At 56.7% G+C, this 18,282-nt stretch overlaps 2 protein-coding genes across 2 annotated transcripts; both read left to right on the top strand.

Annotated features, from left to right (window-relative positions):
• Positions 1-1,523: 1,523 nt before the first annotated feature.
• On the top strand, positions 1,524-3,365 carry COX8A (cytochrome c oxidase subunit 8A). Its single transcript, XM_028117839.1, has 2 exons — positions 1,524-1,717; positions 3,025-3,365. The coding sequence occupies exons 1-2, from the start codon at positions 1,604-1,606 to the stop codon at positions 3,118-3,120; spliced, it is 210 nt and encodes a 69-aa protein (XP_027973640.1). The 5' UTR covers positions 1,524-1,603; the 3' UTR covers positions 3,121-3,365.
• Positions 3,366-10,467: 7,102 nt separating this feature from the next.
• OTUB1 (OTU deubiquitinase, ubiquitin aldehyde binding 1) lies at positions 10,468-18,168 on the top strand. Its single transcript, XM_028118216.2, has 7 exons — positions 10,468-10,574; positions 12,235-12,296; positions 12,556-12,654; positions 16,272-16,390; positions 16,648-16,732; positions 16,857-17,051; positions 17,159-18,168. Exons 1-7 carry the CDS (start codon positions 10,517-10,519, stop codon positions 17,354-17,356), a joined length of 816 nt encoding a protein of 271 aa, XP_027974017.1. The 5' UTR covers positions 10,468-10,516; the 3' UTR covers positions 17,357-18,168.
• The last annotated feature ends 114 nt before the right edge of the window (positions 18,169-18,282 follow it).

Here is an 18,282-nt window from a genome sequence, read left to right as displayed (position 1 = left end):
AAAATAAAGTCCCTTGCAAAAAATTAAAATTAATTAATTAATTAAAAAATAAAATGGAGGCCCTTCAGTTTCCCTACCTCAACTTGCCATCTCACCCTACCCCACCCCCACCCTCTGCCACAGTCTTTGTTGCTATTGACCCATGATGTCCAAACTGGAACTTCTGGAAACTCCCTATGCAGTAGCTTATGGGACAATTAAAAATCTGAGTTTTAGAGCAGATAGACCTGCCCTGGAATCCTGGCTAGGCAGCCTTGTAGCTGTGTTACCTTGAGCAGATCATCCAGCTCTCTAAACTTATTTCCTCATTTGTAAAAAAAAAAAAAAAAATTGAAATAATAGCAATTGCCTCATGACATTGTTGTGAAGATGGAATGAGATTGTTGCAGGTAAGACCTGGCTCAGTGGCTGGCCCCTCACCCCCTTTCCATTTGAATACTGTTCAGTCTCCTGCAATTCCTAAACGTTTTCAGTGATGTGTGCCAGGCTCTTTGCGGACAGTGGTGAACCAGACACATGCTCTGCCCTTGTGGCCCCCAGTCTAGGGATGGAGACTGACCCTGTGGGTAGTGCTAAACAGGGGCTGCTGGGCACAAAGATGGCACAGGCTTCCCGATGCAGTGTTACCCCGCCACTTCCTATCACATCATAGCACTCTGGATAGCTTCTCATTGAGTGCTTGTTTATTGTCCGTCTCTCCCCTCTGGAATGTCAGTTCTGGGATAAAGGAGTCCTTGTCCACCTTGTCTGGAACAGTTCCTGGCATACAGTAGGGGCTAGTAAGTATCTGTTGGATAAAGTAGACTGTATCAGTAAGCAGAGGCCTGGAAGTAGGAGTCAATGAGAAAGGAAGGCTAGGTAGGTGAAAGTGTTCTAGGTAAGACACAAGATACAAAGAAGCAAAAGGCTAGGGGGTGGGAAGGATCAGAGAGCAAGGAGGAAGGTGTGGAGTAAGTAGAGATGAGGCTGGAGATTGACATCCAGGAAAATTGGGACTTTTGTCTGGTAAGCAGTGGGGAGCCACCTGGAGGTTTTTTAAGTAGGTGTATGACTTGGTTTATGTTTAAAAAAGAAGGGAAGAAGGAGGCAGCCAGGAAGGAAAGAAGAAAGGAAGGGGATGAGAGGCTGGCTGCCACTGCATGGAGACTGGAATTGGAAAGGGTAACATTAATGAGAGTTCAGTTACAAGGTTAGTGTCAGGCGTGCCGACCAGAAATAAAGAAGGCCTGGCGGAGGAGGAGGATTTCTGAATAGAGAGATTTAAGAATATGAATGGAGGGAGGAGTCAGGAATGCCGCCTCTTTTCTGGCTTATGTGATTGGGTGTCACTCAAGAAGATTGGCGGCTTTGGAGGCGGGGTATACCCGAAAGAACCGCCCCCATACCCCGCCCATCGGGGGGTGAGATGGCGTCGATTGGCTCTTTCGAGGAACGCGCCAAAAACTGACAGGGGCGGGCGGGGGGTGTGTCCTCGCGTAATTTCGGGGAGACTTCCGGGCCGCCGATTTCCGGCCTCCCCGGCGCCGGAATTTCCGGCCGGCAGCGCCATTTTGACTTCCCGACCTTGGGCAGGAGCTGGTAACTGTCGTCATTCCCTGCGGTCATGTCTTTGTTGACCGCGCAGCTGCTCAGGGGCCTGACAGGTCTCACCCGGAGGCTCCCGGTGCAGCGTGCCCAGATCCATTCCAAGCCTCCGCGGGAGGAGCTCGGGACCATGGTGAGGAATGGGGCGGGAGGGGCACGGGATTAGGCAACGCGCCAGTCTGGGGTCCTGCGGCGAGTTCGAGTGCCCTGCACCTCGCGGCCGGCAGCCTAGCGGGGGGCGGCAGTGCTGGCTTGGGCGTGTCTGGAGGGCGCGGAGGAAAGGGACAGTGCCCGGGCAGCAGTCGGGGCTCAGTCAACCCCAGGCTCTCGGGTCAGATCCTGCCAGTCACATTCCTGTCGCTTACACGCTGTGCAGCCTCGAGCCCTTAGCCCTCTCTCTAAGCCTGTTTAATCATTGGTTCACTGGGGGTGCCTGACGCCTGTCAGCGACGGTGATGGTTGTTGCCGCTGTTCATTGTTAGGGAAGGTGGGTCTTGGTAATTTCCAGGAATGTGGGAGAGTTTAACCCTTAATGACTGTCACCTGTTTGGCGCTTTGTATGCATTTGTCTCCGCGGCAGAACTCGGCCAGTCTTGAGAGTCCAAGTCAGCGGGCCCCAGTTAGGATCAAAGCCTGAAGAGCGCTGTGATTGCGGAAATGGTAGTGATCCTAATTGTAGCTGGCATCTGTTGAGTGCCTACTGCATCCTGGGCACTACCAAGACTGCTGCTCTGGTCCCTGGGACCCCGAGGACAAAGGGCTGTCATCTCTAGTTCGTGGTTAAGGGATCCATTTAGGAGCACTGTATTCACTTGTCAAAAGTCAAACCTTCAGGAGCAAAGAATTTGAACTGAAGTCTAACTCCCAAGTTGTGCTGTGTTCTTAACGGGAATATGGAGGTGGCTGTGAAAAGTCTCTTATCCCTAGCCTCAGAGGTTGAACAGCAGTCCTGGAAAGGAGATGGGAAGAGAGGGGTTCTTTTGGTTTTTTTGTTTGTTTAAAATTGTATTTTTAAGTAATCTCTACACCCAGTGTGGGGCTCGAACTCACAACCCTGAGCTCAAGAGCTGCATGCTCCACCAACTGAGCCAGCCAGGCGCCCCAAAGAGAGTTTTTACGGCAAAGAAGGGGAGGTGCATTTTACCTTATCAGCCAGTGCAAGGTTCCTGGATCCCAAGAGACCGAACAGGTTTAAATCATTGTTTCTGTCCCTTCCGCTTTTGGATTTCTCTGGATCCTAACCCAGGCTGGTCCCCACCCCCCATCTGACCCTTTACCTCAGGGCCTGGAGTGGGCCTTGGGTCTGCTGTGTCCCTCCTCCGGAGCCTGAATCCTGACTCCCCTGAAAGGGGTTTTCTGCTGCCTGGGAAGACTGCTCAGGCTTTGGGGAGCCTGGGGGAATCCTTATTGTGCGGGTTCCTTCTTTCTTGTGCTCTGTAGGATGTTGCCGTTGGGCTCACCTCCTGCTTCCTGTGTTTCCTCCTGCCATCGGGCTGGGTCCTGTCGCATCTGGAGAGCTACAAGAAGCGGGAGTGAAGGGGGCTGTCCTGTCCCTCACCCTGTGACCTGACCACCCCCGGCCTCTCCTGATCATGTCTGCTGCATCCCTGGCTGGTCTTCCCGGGATCATGTCCTTCAATTACAGTGACCTCTTCTGCAGTCATGACCTCTCCATTTCTCCATGGTGACATCCTGGGACCACATATATTGGTTTATAAGGCCCCCTACTCGGTATGGCCCTCCTTGTAACAATAAAGTCTACGTAAACCTTGCCTCAGAAACTCATCGTGTCTCTGGCCTGGGCTCCTGCCTCCATGCTTCAGCTGAGGATGGTGTTGGGTGGGGGTGCGGAGAAGAGGACCTGGCCAGCCGCGTGTCCCTGCTGGCTGGCCGGCCTGTGGTAGGTCACGCATGCTCAGCTGTTCTTGCTGCCTGGGAGTGGTGCTTCCTTTGCATGCTTTCCTGTGTTTGAATGTTTTCTGGCTTCTGCGGAAAACAAATCCTGTTGTCACTGGGCAGCCTCTCGCTCATTCCATCTAGCTCCCTTGGTTGTGCCAAGCTCAGGGCCGTGCTGTGCGTATGTCTGTGTGTCTCCCTTTCTCACTGGGTCCAGCTCTGCAGCTGATAGCCCCCTCTGTGGGGCCAGCCTCCCTTTTGCTCCTCGGTTGTGAGCTCCAGCCATTTCTTAGGAGCTTCTTGTCCTTCCTAGGTGGAGGCACTTCATCCTATCTTGCTTTGTCATGTCAGCCCCAGGGCCCCTTTTAGTACTATATCCACAAATGCCTATGGGCTGACTGGCTTCCTTGTTCTTCCTGCCTGCTTTCCCGTCTCCTCCCTTTCTTGGCTTGGGGCGTTTGCTGCTCCTCCGTTCCCAGGGCCCTTCCTCAGCGATGCTGGGGTGGCTGTGGCTGTCTCCCTGGCTGGGAGGAGGCACGGGAAGCGTTCCACACTGAGCTGGAATAATGACTGCATGTGTCTGGGAAGAATGCTCGGACCTGTTGGCCCCACCTTTGGAGGAGGACGCAGCTCCGCTGGGGTGGTATGAGCGATTTCTGAACAGGTAGATGTTCAGTGTCCCCTGTGGAGCTGAGGCGCTAGGGTATGGCTGGCTTTAGGCCTGGGGTATCAACACACAACCCCTCTTTTACAGGGCTTGTATTTCCTGGCTTTTGGTAACTTACGAGCCCAAGTATTGCTGGTGGGACCCAGTACCCAACTCCTGCCCATGGCTGCTTCCCTGAGGGGTAGGGAGTTGGTTGTCTTCCTCCTAAAAGGCTTTCCTTCCACACAAACCAGCCTTTGTGTCTGGGCCTCGAGTGCCCAGAGGTTGTGCGGGTTGGGCCATTGGCCAGGGGTGGGGGACAGTCCATGTAGGATCTGAAGGGCCAGGCTGGGTTAGCTGAGCAAGGGGCATCCACCAGTCAACCTGTAGGTACCTCAAGAGGCCTTGTCTGCGGGGGGGGGGGAAGGACCTCATGGTGCTATCCTCTCAAACCACGGGGTCTTTTGTGTCACGCCTCACTCTGGGCGGCTTTTCTGTTCACACTTCCTGAGCAGAGAGCTCCGAGCTACCTGGCTCTTGGTTGGCTCAGGTTTTCTGTGGACACAGGCAGCCATGGAGCTGCCATGGAACAAGATTGTGACACCAGTAGAATGTTTCTATGGTAACTCAACTGCTCCACCAAGGCTTCTTATTGGGTGTCCCCCATTATTGTGCCCCTGGAACCCAGAGGGACAACTCCAGCCCACAGCTGTGCATCTTGAGCCACTGCTCAGGTTGGTGGGAAGCCAGTGGTCAGGGGCAAGTCCTTCAGGGGCCTGGTCTGAGAAAGTCCTCAGTGGGCCCATCAGCAACTCTGGCTCTTGCTCTCCCTCAACTTGCTGGGTCCTGCAGCATATGTGGGCCTGGACGAGAGTATCAGGTGCAAATCACCTGTCACACTTGAGCCCCATCCTTCCCTTGGTCCTCAGTGTGGCCAGTAGGTCTGACATTTGGTCATCTTTCAGTGTCCCTCTCTCATCCCTAACCAAATTGGGGCCCTGGGTCCATTCCCTGCAGAGAAAACAAGGCTCCTTGTACTCCCAAATAATATTTAATCAGTCGGTGTTGTGGGTGTCTGCTAGATCCCGAGTCTGAAGGCGTAGGTATCTACCCAGGAGTGCCCACGGGGCTGGGGGCGGCTGCAGTCATGGTAGATGCTAGAATGTCAAGAAAAGTGTACTGAGAGGAGGCCTGGGTTTGAGGCCTAGCCTGGCCATTTCTTTCTTTCTTTTTTAAAGATTTTATTTATTTTGTCAGACAGAGAGAGACAGCGAGAGAGGGAACGCAAGCAGGGGGAGTGGGAGAGGGAGAAGCAGTCTTCCCGCTGAGCAGGGAGCCCGATGCGGGGCTCGATCCCAGGACCCTGGGATCATGACCTGAGCTGAAGGCAGACACTTAACGACTGAGCCACCCAGGCGCCCCTAGCTTGGCCATTTCTTATACGACCTTGAGCAAGTCATCTAGCCTCTCTGAGCCTCAGTTTTTTTTTTTTTTTTTAAGATTTTATTTATTTATTTGAAAGAGAGAGAATGAGAGAGAGAGCACATGAGAGGGGGGAGGGTCAGAGGGAGAAGCAGACTCCCTGCTGAGGAGGGAGCCCGATGCGGGACCCGATCCCGGGACTCCAGGACCATGACCTGAGCCAAAGGCAGTCGCCCAACCAACTGAGCCACCCAGGCGCCGTTTTTTTGTGTTTTTTTTTCTTTTAAGATTTTATTTATTTTTCAACAGAGAGGGAGACAGCAAGAGGGAACAGAAGCAGGGAGAGCAAGAGAGGGAGAAGCAGGCTTCCCACTGAGCAGGGAGCCCGATGTGGGACTCGATCCCAGGACCGTGGGATCGTGACCTGAGCCGAAGGCAGACGCTTAACGACTGAGCCACCCAGGTGCCCTACATTCATGTTTTAAGCCACAAGATTGGTGGTGATTTGTTATGGCAGCAACAAGGAGCTAATGCATCCTTCTCCCAGGGCTCTGAGGCTCTCAGGGGAGGGGCTGGCTCCAGTGGACTGGATCCTCAGCAGACCGAGGTGAACTGGAATGTGAGGCGTTTACAGGAGGACAGCGCCCCAGTGAGGAGTGAGGGTATTGTGGGTCTGGGTGGAGGGCAGTGGGGGGCTTTCCCTTCGCCATCTCCACCCCTCCTCTGCTTGCACCCCTCCTTCTGCCTTGGGTGGGCTGGATCCTGCAGGCAAGTATCAACCCAGCCAGCCACCTCAAACTACAGCCCCTGCTCAGCCTCACCAGCCTGGCCTCTGCACCAGCAAAGCCTCTCTAGATCATGACTTTGGAGCAGGCTGCCTGTGGACCATTGTGGGTTCCTGTGGCAAGAGCTTCGGAGGTTCACCCGGGGGCTGGCTGGCATGCCCCAGCTCTTCCTGCCTGGGCAGAGGCCTGACTCCCAAGCCTGCCCCGGGAAGGACTGCCAAGCCCTCATCTTTGGCCCACCTTGAAGACTTTCTTTTGGAAAGCTCTCTCTTATAGCCTCTGTGCTGTTCGTAAACTCTCTCTGGGGCTGAGCTTTTAGTCTGAGTCCTGGTATGGAGCCTCTTCTCCCTCCACGTGGCAGAATCCTTCAGACCTGGAAGTGGTGTGCACCTGCAGGGCTGTGAGGCGGCATCTGTCGTGTCAGTGGAAAATAAAGTCCTCTGCTGCTTGTCACCTTTGACTGTATTCAACAGCAGTCGGAACCCAAGCGCCAGCGCTGCCTGTTTCATCGCAAGACTCGCAGTCAGAGCCAGCAGCGCTGTACCATTTCTGGGGTGCAGATTGGGAGATAAATGCCTGGAGCTCTGCCAGTGACTCCTGGCGAACGTGTGGGATTTTAGATGCTTCAGAATAGAGAATCAAAATCCTAAAATGGTAAAAGTAATAGAAGCGATAGAATGAGGGTAAGAGAACAGTTATTAACTGCCAAATAAATGAGCATACAGAAGATCAGGGCAAAAGTTGGCCATCCTGTCCTGGGATTAAGAGCCAAAGCCTCCCTCTGGCCATTCCCCCCCCCCTTTTTTTTTTTTTTTTAAAGATTTTATTTATTTATTTGAGAGAGAGAGAATGAGAGAGAGCACGAGAGGGAAGAGGGTCAGGGGGAGAAGCAGACTCCCCGCTGAGGAGGGAGCCCGATGCGGGACTCGATCCTGGGACTCCAGGATCATGACCTGAGCCGAAGGCAGTAGCTTAACCAACTGAGCCACCCAGGCGCCCCCCCCCTTTTTTTTTAAGATTTTAAAGTTTGGCTTTTTTTTTAAAGATTTTATTTACTTTTGAGAGAGAGCATGAGCAGGGGGGAGGGGCAGAGGCAGAGGGAGAAGCAGACTCCCCACTGAGCAGGGAGCCCAATGCAGGGCTCGATCCCAGTACCCTGGGATCATGACCTGAGCCAAAGGCAGATGCTTAACCGACTGAGCCACCCAGGTGCCCTTTTTTAAGATGTTTTTTTTTTTTTTAAGATTCTATTTATTTGACAGAGAAAGACACAGCGAGAGAGGGAACACAAGCAGGGGGAGTGGGAGAGGGAGAAGCAGGCTTCCCGCGGAGCAGGGAGCCCGATGCGGGGCTCCATCCCAGGACCCTGGGATCATGACGTGAGCCGAAGGCAAGATGCTTAACGACTGAGACACCCAGGCACCCCAAGGTTTTATTTTTAAGTAATCTCTACACCCAACATGGGGCTCAAACCCTCTACTCCGAGATCAAGAATCGTACCCTCCACCAACTGAGCCAGCCACTTGCCCCTCCTTCCCATTCTGCCTAAGAGGGGTAGGGCTGGGGAGCAAGTAGGAGAGAGGACCCTTGTTTACAGGTCCTTTTGTACATTGAAGGGGCAGGTCTGTTTTTTTTTTAAAGATTTTATCCATTCATTTATTAGAGAAAGAGCACAAGCAGGGGGAAACCCAGAGAAGCAGGCTCCCCGCTGAGCAGGGAGCTCCCTATGGGACTAGATCCCAGGACCCCGGGATCATGACTTGAGCCAAAGGTAGATGCCCAACTGACTGACCCACTGAGGTCTGTTTCTTAAATCCAAGACCCCCAGGAGGGAGGTATTTACTTGGTGTTGGCAGCCTGCCTGTGGTCCAGCACTGGGTCACAACTCGGATTCCTCCTCACTGGTCAGAGCAGCTGTTTTCCTGCCCTGACCGTTAGTCCCAACCCCATCGTCCCTGCCCCTATCTGCCCCATGGACTCCCTAGTCCAAGTATGGGGGAGTAGAGGTGGAGTGGTCTTATAGCAGTTTTAAAGATTTTTTTTTTAAGATTTTATTTATTTACTTGACAGAAAGAGACACAGAGAGAGAGGGAACATAAGCAGGGGGAGTGGGAGAGGGAGAAGCAGGCTTCCCGTGGAGCAAGGAGCCCGATGTGGGACTCGATCCCAGGACCCTGGGATCACGACCTGAGCCGAAGGCAGATGCTTAACGATCGAGCCACCCAGGCGCCCCAGTTTTCAAGATTTTGAAAAGCCAAGTAGAAATCATATTGCTGTCATCAACTATATTAGCTCTCCGTTTGGGAATACCAGTTCTACTGACTGAAGAAGATACCGGCAGTTACAGATTTCGGTGTTAAAACTGGGAGAAGGAACGAACAGTTTGGTAAGCACGGGTCCAACCAGGGTGGACCCTTTGCTTTCTTGAGCTTAGAAGCAACCCCAAGGCTCAGTGATCCAATAAATAGTAATTTGCAATGTCACTGGAATACAGATGAGGCATCTGTAGAGCTGCGGTGAGAAGGCCACTGTGTACTGGGTGGTGAGCCCAGGCACCAACTGCACCTACCCCAGGACTGCATGTAGCTCATGAGAGTATTCAATCATATTCCACTCCTGTACTGTCACAAACTGAGGGGTCTGATTGGGACTCAGGCACAGCCTCCGACAGGTGCTCAAACACTGCTTTCCCCTCATGAAGAAGCTGGGAAACTGAGCCACAGACTGTAACCTCTCTAAACAACAACATCTTCAGCATTTAAGGCTTGCTGCCTTTTTTTTTTTTTTTTTTAAAAACGTAAACTCTGTCCCCAGTGTGGGGCTTGAACTCACAACCCCAAAATCACGAGTTGCATGTTCTACAGACTGATCCAGCCAGGCACTCCGGCCTTGCCGCTTTTTAAACTTATTTTTGGATAATTCACAGGCAATCTTAATAGGTTACACAGAGAGATCCTGTGTACCCTTTGCCCAGTTTTCCCCATTGGTAGGTAAATCCTGCAAAACTATAGTATGGCATATACCAGAGTATTCGTACACGGTCACGATATAGAACATTTCAGGGGCACTTGGCTGGCTCAGTAGGTAGAGCATGCAACTCTTCATCTCCAGGTGGATGGAGAGTTCCATCCCCACTTGGGGGTAGAGTTTCCTTAAAAAAAGTGTGGCACCTGGCTAATCCAGTGGGTGGAACGGGAGACTCTGGATCTCAGGATTGTGAGTTTGAGCCCCACATTGGGTGTAGAGATTACTTAAAAATAAAATCTTAAAAAAAAAATCTTGGGGCGCCTGGGTGGCTCAGTCGTTAAGCCTCTGCCTTCGGCTCAGGTCAGGATCCCAGGGTCCTGGGATTGAGCCCCGCATCGGGCTCCCTGCTCAGCAGGAGGCCTGCTTCTCCCTCTCCCACTCCCCCTGCTTGTGTTCCCTCTCTTGCTGCGTCTCTGGTAAATAAAATAAAATCTTTAAAAAAAAAATCGAGAACATCTCCATTTCCACCAGGATCCCTCCCGCATCCTTTTTACAATCACATCCACTTCCCTTCGGCCCCTCACTTAACCTCTGGCAACCACTAATGTTTTCCATTTTTATCAACTCAAAAAAAAGGGAGGAGGGCTGCTTTTCTAATTAACCAGAAAGGCACGGAGTCCAAAGTTAGGTCCCAAGACTTTGCCCCTGACCGTAAGGGACATGTTCTCCCCGCCGGAACAGGACACCGAAGTCCGCTCAGAAGCGAGGCCCCGTGGAACCGGGCGGTGATGTCCTGGGGCTCCCTTGTTAGCACGATTCCGTCTCCACCGCCAGGTTCTCCCCACTGCAATCACTGCCAGGAGTTCTGGGGTCCGCAGCAGCAATGCTGCCTCCGGTGATTTTAACCTCACCTTCCCACTCATCTCAGTACCTCAATCCGCGCTTCAAACTCCACTGAAAAGAAATCTGAATTGGCTCCGGAAGGCTCTTATCACCGGGAACTTTGGGAATTGGGAAGATGGAGCCCAGCAAGAGTGCGGGCGGAGGGTAGGCGGGGCGGCAGCCACACCTGGACTGCGAGCCCCACAGGTGTTGACTCCCGAGGGGATCCCGTCGCTAGGGGCGTTGCCAAGGAGGGGCCACGAGGAGGGGCTCCCTTCCGGGAGGAGGGCAACTACTAACCCGGAAGCGGTCAGCGGTGAGGTGCTGTTTAAAGATGGCGGCGGAGGAACCTCAGCAGCAGAAGCAGGAGCCGCTCGGCAGCGACTCCGAAGGTACTGACCCGGGGAGGACCGTTCGGCCCGGGCTACCAGGGGCGATGCCGGGTCGCCAGTTCCCGAGGAGGCTAGGGGTGGGGCCGCCGGCGGCCGGGGCCGAAACGCACCGACGGCCCCTTCTTCCGCCGCCGCCGCCTCCCCTCCCCCTCACAATGGAAGGAGCCGCCGCCGCGACCCCCGGCTGGCCGGGCCGGCGGGCGAGCGGGCGAGCGAGGCGGGCGCAGGCCCGCGGCTCCTTGCCTTCGCGCGCGCCCGGGGCGGGGCCTGGGCCGCCCCGCCCCCCGCCCAGCCCCTCCGCGCCGGCCGCCCGGCTCCCGGGTCCCCAGCCCTCCCGCCCCAGTCCTTGCAGTCAGGCCGGGGCCTATAGACCGGGGCCTGGCCGCCCGCCTTCTCCAGAGCAGGCTGCGCCCGGCAGGGCGTCGAGTTACGCCGGGCCGCCGAGCACAAAGGACTGGGCGGGCCGCTCGGGATGCAGCGGGCGGCCGGGGGTTGTGAGCGGCCGCGTTGTGTGCCTCTGAGGACTGCAGCCCTCGTTTCCGGTAGAGCCCCCTCTTCTGGCTTTGCAGCCCCTTTCCTCCTGCTTGGGCATTGTTTTCTCAGACCTCTGGAGGTGGACCTTTCAAAACGGTGCCTCCCTGTCCCTTTTCACCCGTGGTTAGGCCGCGGGGACCGAGTAGGTCACTTGAGTGGGAGGGACAGCTCTGGTGCAGGGCAGTGTAAGGGATGGGTCAGAGCCCAGCTGAGGATCCGGGATGCTCAGGCTCAAAAGGAATTGACCTTAAAAGTCATTTAGCGCACACACACCCCCTTCTAACCGCACACTTGAGAGACTGAATGCTGGGAGTCGCAGGCCTCCAGAAGAGATTTGCTCAGGATCACATAAGAGCGAGCAAGGACCAGAATTCAGGTCTCCTGGCTCCTCACCAGTGGCTGTTGAGGGTGGGGTCCACAGGTTCACTGATGAACACTTAACAGTATGCCTTCAAGGTACCCCGTCTTTCTCTTGACGTTGCAGTGAGGGGAGGAGAAGGGTGGTGGTATTAGCCCCGTTTTACAGCTGAGGAAAGGCCTCTGCAGTGAGGTGGCGGAGGAGAGAGATTGTGGTAAAGAGCTCAGACTTTAGAATTAGGCACACCTGGGTTTGAGCAGAGGCCTTCGTTAGTTACGACCTTGGGCAGGTTACTTCCATCAGTCTGCATTTGTTTTGTTATCTGTAAAATGGGCATTAAGAAAACCCAGCACAGCAGGAGGAGGAAGGGTGTGATCGAGTAAAGTGCAGGCTTGCGGGAAGCTCTCCTTCAGCCGGGAACTCTGCCTCATCTTACTTTCCCCAAGAGACCCTGCCTGGCCCCAGAGCATTCTCAGGCTGCTGGGAATTGATGTTAGAAAGTGGGGGGCGGGGGGGGTGTTAGAGCTGAATGAGTGCACCTTGGGGCAGGACACACCTTTGCCCCCTCATTTTAAAGATGAGAAAACTAGGGCCTGGGAGGGAAAGGACTTTGCCAAGACCACACCGTTGGGGTAGAGCAGAGTGTTTAATGCAAACTTGCAGATTCCATGCCTGCTCTCCTGGTCCTGGCTGCGCTTGTCATTGGCCCAGCTGCCTGGCGTGGAGATAGCCAGGGCCCACTGTAATCCTTGGCTTGCTTCCTTCCAGGTGTTAACTGTCTTGCTTATGATGAAGCCATCATGGCTCAGCAGGACCGAATTCAGCAAGAGGTGAGGGGCTGTGGCCAGTGGCCCTGTTGTGGGGAAGCATAGCCTGGGCCTGAGGCCTATTGTTTATCTCTACTTTGGAAGCCTCCTCCTCCCCAAGCTGTGCTAGGTACTGGATGTCTTGGGGAGGGGCGGGTTGAGGGGGGGTGTCACTGTGCCACTGGGTGATTGCTCCAGCTCTCCGCCTTCAGGTGTTCTGGCTGTTAGGTGTGGGTCACTGCATCTGCGTGCCAGAGCGTGATGGGTTTCCAACCCCGTGCAGATTGCTGTGCAGAACCCCCTGGTCTCGGAGCGGCTGGAGCTTTCGGTCCTGTACAAGGAGTATGCTGAGGATGACAACATCTATCAACAGAAGATCAAGGTGGGAGCCTGGCCGAGGGGGCAGGAAGAGCCCTGGGGGTAGGGGCAGGAGTGTGCCTGCTTCAGACCCACTCCTTGCTGGCCTGGCCTCAGAGAGGGTAGCATGTCGGGGTAGCCCTCTGGTTGCTGGTTCTCAAGTGTGCAGACTCGGGAATCGAAAAGACCTTGATTCATATCCTGACTCTGCCATACAGCAGCCGTACCCTCTGCAAGGCCTTCAGTGTCTCTGAGCTGTGGGGTCCTCTGCTGTGGAATCAGAATAAAGAATGTATCTGCCCGCAGGGCAGTTGTTGAGGGAGATGATGCCTGTGGGGACTGGTGCAGGCTGGGTAGGCGCTGAGCGGCTGGGAGAGGCCGGTCCTGCTGCCTGCCTCTGGGATCTTTGTGGAGGGGTAGGCGGCACTGGGGCAAAGGGACCTGCGGACCTGTGCAAGTCTGGGCTCTCTCTCAGCCTGAGGTGAGACCCTTAACCACTCACTCTCTTTGTGAGCGGGGACAGTGGGTATGTGTAAATAGTATCCAGTGGGCACAGCCTAAGGGCTTAGTAAATGTTATCTCCCCCCCCCCCCCCCCCCCCCGCCAAGATCAGAGATGCTTAGAGTCTTCCACCTGAAAGGAGGTGCCTTTGGGGTTATCCATATTAGGCGCCGGGGAGGTAGGTGATGGAAGGTGGCCGGGTTAGGTGGTGAACAGGACACCACAGTTCTGCTTCAGCCAGCACCAGGGAGTGGAAGCCCCTGGAGCAAATAGGAGTGTCCGTGCCTGTCGCTCCATTGTTTCTGGATATGTTTTTCCAAGATAAGCCAGAAATAATGATTTTGATGTGAGTCTCCTGACTTCTAACAGGAGGCAGCTAATTCAAATGTGAAATGTTGTGTGATCCAAACAGCACACCTGCAGGCCAGATCCAGTGGCCTGTTCTCTACTCTGACCCCTAGCTCAGAGTGTTTATGATTTACCCAAGAGGACTGTGGAGAGCTGAAGGCACTGGCTTTGGGGCCTGGCAGACCTGGGTTCAAGTTCTGGCTTCACTTCTGGCTATGATTTTCAGCAACACACTGAATTTCTTGGAGCCTCTGTTGTTCTTCCCGCTGAGTCATTCAGCAAATGTTCGAGTGTCCACTGTGTTTTGTCCGTGCGGGAAGTCTGCCTTAGTGCCCCCACACCCCTGCTCTGTGCTGGCCTCAGCCCACCTCTGCCTGGATCCTAAGCCTGGACAGCAGAGCCCAAGCAGACTTGGGTGATCTGCTCCTCTGTGAGGATTTAGGGTAGTGGGCACTGGCCGTCCGCAAAGGACCTGGCACAGGGTAAGTGCTCGGAATGATTCTAGTAGCTTTTCCGGTAGCTACAGCGGTTTGGGCTCTTCGGATGCATTGTGTGATGTGATTGGCCATTTGTGAGCACATGCTGTGGGCCAGGCACCGTTTTAGGTCCCGGAGGCCGAGGAGTGCAGTCAGCACGCTCCTGCCCCCACAAAGCTTGTGTCCTGGTGGGAAGACGGAGAATCAGGCAGAGGCACCCGGGGTGTAGATGTCAGAAGGCGGTAAGTGCTTTGGAGAAAAGTAAAGCAGGGAAAGGAGAGGGAGTGGGAGGGCGGGTGGAAGGCCTTGCCGAGAGGGTGGCGTTGGAGTGACAGACTGAAAGCAGGAGGGGAGCAGTCTGTGGGCGTTGGGTGGAGTGGGGCAGGCTGAGGCCGGGGTGGGGTGCGCTGGGGGTTTGTGGCTAGAGCAGCGCGGGGGAGCAGGAGAGGGCTGGGAGACAGGCACGTGGCCAGGCAGAGGAGGAGTGTTAGCAGGTTTCTCTGGTTCCTCTGGCTGCTGGAGCAGGGACACCTGGGAGGAAGCCTGGAGGAGGGAGTGACGGGGACCGGAGTGCCAGAGGGTAGTGAGAAGCCGTGGAGAAGAGACTTGGTGGATTGAAGCCCTTGGATCTGCGTTGGATTGGCTGCGGCAGGGCCAGGGTGGGGGTCGCGCTGCGGGCAGTGGTGACAGGTTTTGGCTTGAACAGCTGAGGGGCCGCGCCTTGCACTTGCACCGGGGGTGGGCTGTGAAGAGAGGGGGCTTGTGGGGGTCAGGACTCGCCCCGTCGGGCTGGGCAGCCCAGACAGGACAAGTAGGCGAGACACTTGGATGTGCGTCAGTGGGAGTTGAGGGTGGAGATGGGGCTGGTGAAGTTATATTTGGGGCTGTCGGAATCCCCAGAGCAGCAGTGGTAAGGGAGTGAGTGCACTTGGCCCCCGGAGGCTGTCCCAGGCCTGAGCGGGGTGGTGCCCTTCCCATGGCAGGCGCCGTGGATGGGGGTGTGGTGTGCAGGTGGCACGTGGTGTCTTGAGGAAGGGTGCCGGGTGGTTTGGTGGTGGCCCTGACTTTCACAGGTTGAAAGGACGGGGAGGACACGGCGAGGCTGGGGCCTACAGGCTGTGTGAAGGACGGTATGGACGGGGTGGGTGGTGTGGACGGGATCGTGTGGTGGGAGGCATCCCCCTCCTCGTGGTGAATGCTGCGCGGAGGAGTGGGGGCTTGGCCCTTGGATTGAGGAAAGGCAGGCGTGGCCTTGACTGGAGTGAAAGCCCGCTTGGGTCGAGTTAGTGGGAGAGAAACGGAGACTGTGAGCACAGACGACAGCCAGAGCAGTTTTGCTATAAAGGATAGAAATCGGGTGGTAGCTGGAAGGGAATTCATGTGAAGCAGAGGATTTTTTTTAAGCGAGAACTAGCCTTGTGTTTGTATGCTGATGAGTCTAAACCAGGAGGGAGAGAAAAATTGATGATGCAGGAGGGAGGGGGAGGCTTCCTGGAACAATGTCCTTGAGCCCAAGGGAGGGGACCGGCTCTGAGGCGGACCAGAGGGGGGCCCAGTGGAGCCTCAGCCCCTCCGGGGAGCAGGAGAGAAGGCTGCGGCGGGTGTGCTGGCCGGGGCTCAGGTTCTCCGTGAAAGTCCTCAGGAAGGAAGCGAGGTCACTGGGAAGGTGGGTAGGGGGTTAAGGAGAATGCAGCAGGCACGAGTTAGTCCAGGGGCGGGAGGCCTGCTCAGCACACGCGTGGGGGAGGTGGGACAGACGGAGGAAATGGGGAAATGGCACTGCGTGTGGGGAGGGAAGCAGAGCTGGGCCAGAGCAGGGGCCTGTGAGTGGGTAGGGCCGGGTGTAGGGGACCGGGGAGGCTGTGTCCCCTGCGGGGATTGCCGTGTGGAGCCCAGCCCTGCAGCCCCATCCTGACTTGTTTGCCCTGGACTCACACGGTTTGAAAAGACTGCTGTCTGGAAAAGCCGTGTCGGACCAGCACGGATCCGTTTGCCCATTTTTAGGAAGAAACAGCCCCGTGGGCCCAGCAGCCTGGCATGCCCCGGGGCTGGTGAGGACACCGGTGCCCCCAGCAGCCCGTGTGTGCCTAAGTCCCAGGGTCCTGAGGCTGCTGGGGCTCCGGCCAGTGGGTCACAAAGTGACTCCCATCCCCGGAGTCAGCGGCCAAGGATGGCAGGTGGCTGCTGGGAGCTCCGTTGTCCCCGCTGTGGTATGACCTCTGTAGGGGGCAGGGGAGGTGTTCCCCTGGCCCACCCTGGTTCTGGCCTGATGTTGACAGGCATGGGGGTGGGGCGGGTGGGGGCTGTCTCTTTGCAGGACCTCCACAAAAAGTACTCATACATCCGCAAGACCAGGCCCGACGGAAACTGCTTCTACCGAGCTTTCGGATTCTCGCACTTGGAGGCGCTGCTGGACGACAGCAAGGAATTGCAGCGGTGAGGCTGGTGGGCGTGGTGGGAGGTTCCAGGAGGGCCACGCGGGGCTTCCTCACTCAGGGCTCCCTCCGGCTCTCAGGGACTAGGGGTGCAGCCCCCAACTAAGGCCCGACGCCAGCGGGGCTCCTGCTCTGGTGTTCCGTTCCGAGCTGGGGATGCCCCCCTCCCACCCCCGTGTGGCCGGTTCCCCAGTTCTGGGCCCGCCTCCCCACTGCCCGGCCAGCCCATGCCCGCCTCCCTTGCCCACCCACTCACAGGTTTAAGGCCGTGTCTGCCAAGAGCAAAGAGGACCTGGTGTCCCAGGGCTTTACCGAGTTCACAATCGAGGATTTCCACAACACGGTGAGCCCAGCTCCCCCTCCCCCTTGTCCCCCCCCCCCCCGGCCGGGGTGGAGGTGGGGTGGCCTGGCCGCGGCGGGGCTGACCCGTCTCCTTCGCTGTACCCTCTGTCCCCTGTGCGTGGCAGTTCATGGACCTGATCGAGCAGGTGGAGAAGCAGACCTCCGTAGCTGACCTGCTGGCCTCCTTCAACGACCAGAGCACCTCGGACTACCTGGTGGTGTACCTGCGGCTGCTCACCTCAGGCTACCTGCAGCGGGAGAGCAAGTTCTTCGAGCACTTCATCGAGGGGGGGCGGACGGTCAAGGAGTTCTGTCAGCAGGTGCTGCCCCCCCTTTCTCTCTTGCCTCGGGGTGGGGAGCGCCCGGGGTGGTGGGGGGAAGCGCTGACCTCTGGGCCCTCACCCCCCCCGCCCCGCCTGTGCCACAGGAGGTGGAGCCCATGTGCAAGGAGAGCGACCACATTCACATCATCGCGCTGGCCCAGGCCCTCAGCGTCTCCATCCAGGTGGAGTACATGGACCGCGGCGAGGGCGGCACCACCAACCCGCACATCTTTCCCGAGGGCTCCGAGCCCAAGGTGTACCTCCTCTATCGGCCTGGACACTACGACATCCTCTACAAATAGGGCTGGCCCCACCCGCCGCTGCCCTGCCTGCCCTCCCCTCTGCCAGGCGCTAGACATGTACAGAGGTTTTTTGTGGTTGTAAATGGTCATATTTCACTCCCCCCCCTCCCCGTCACGCAACCTTCCACATTTTATTAAAGGGGATGCTGGTGGTGAGCCGCGTGTCTGCGTGTCCCTGCTCTGCTGCTGCCTGCCCGGCCGCTGTGTCCGGCTGTCCCCCCCCCCCCAGGTGGGTTCCTCTTGGCCTTCCACCTGTCCACACCCAAGCCTCCCCTTCAGGCAGCCATCCCCCTTCCCTCCTTAGCTGGCCCAGGGGCTTCCACGAGAATCTTGGAGGTTCCTTGGGGGACTTGCCCAGGGACCTAGGACTGCCCAGGCTGCAGGCCGCTCCCTCCTAGGCCCTGACTCCACCTGGCTGTCCTGGTCAGGGCCCCCAAACCTGAGCTGCCCTCTCTCCCATCAGGGGTCTGCATGGTCCAGTCCTGGGTGGAGAGGGCTGACATTGTGGGACCTGGCTCGGCAGGTGGAGGAGCTGGGGTGGCACCAACCTGGCTGGGGAGGGGCAGCCTTCAAGCTGGTGCTTCGTCCATGGTCCCCCAGGTCTAGGCAGGGCTTTGCCAGGCTGCCCTTCCTCCCCCCACCCCTCCCCCTGCCTGCTTTGCACCCCCTTTGCTTGGGCCACACTGTCTCTGCATTGCCTTCCTTTTTTGCCTTTACCTCTTTCCCCTCCCCCAGCACATGTGGGGTCTTGGCCCCCAGGCTGTGAGCTCCTTGGGGGCAGGCCCTCAATAAACGTGACGTGCTGCTGCCCACCTCTGCCGTCTGGCCCGTGCCTCCGCCCGCCCAGCCACCAAGCGCGCTCGCCAGCCCCTTCCCTTGAAGCCGAAGGCACTTGTCCGCACCTCAGGGCTGCCGCCCCCTTCCCC

The sequence above is a fragment of the Eumetopias jubatus genome, unplaced genomic scaffold (assembly GCF_037043125.1).
Source record: "Eumetopias jubatus isolate StellerSeaLion01/CBP00866 unplaced genomic scaffold, mEumJub1_p1.0 scaffold_13, whole genome shotgun sequence".
Taxonomy (NCBI): Eukaryota; Metazoa; Chordata; class Mammalia; order Carnivora; family Otariidae; genus Eumetopias; species Eumetopias jubatus.
This window is presented reverse-complemented; position numbering and strand designations above follow the sequence as displayed.

Coding starts and splice junctions, on each gene's coding strand:
- COX8A (XM_028117839.1), top strand. CDS start 1,604: ATGTCTTTGTTGACCGCGCAGCTGCTCAGGGGCCTGACAGGTCTCACC. Junction 1,718..3,024: donor GGGAGGAGCTCGGGACCATG/GTGAGGAATGGG, acceptor TGTGCTCTGTAG/GATGTTGCCGTTGGGCTCAC.
- OTUB1 (XM_028118216.2), top strand. CDS start 10,517: ATGGCGGCGGAGGAACCTCAGCAGCAGAAGCAGGAGCCGCTCGGCAGC. Junction 12,655..16,271: donor TCTATCAACAGAAGATCAAG/GTGGGAGCCTGG, acceptor GTCTCTTTGCAG/GACCTCCACAAAAAGTACTC. Junction 16,391..16,647: donor GACAGCAAGGAATTGCAGCG/GTGAGGCTGGTG, acceptor ACCCACTCACAG/GTTTAAGGCCGTGTCTGCCA.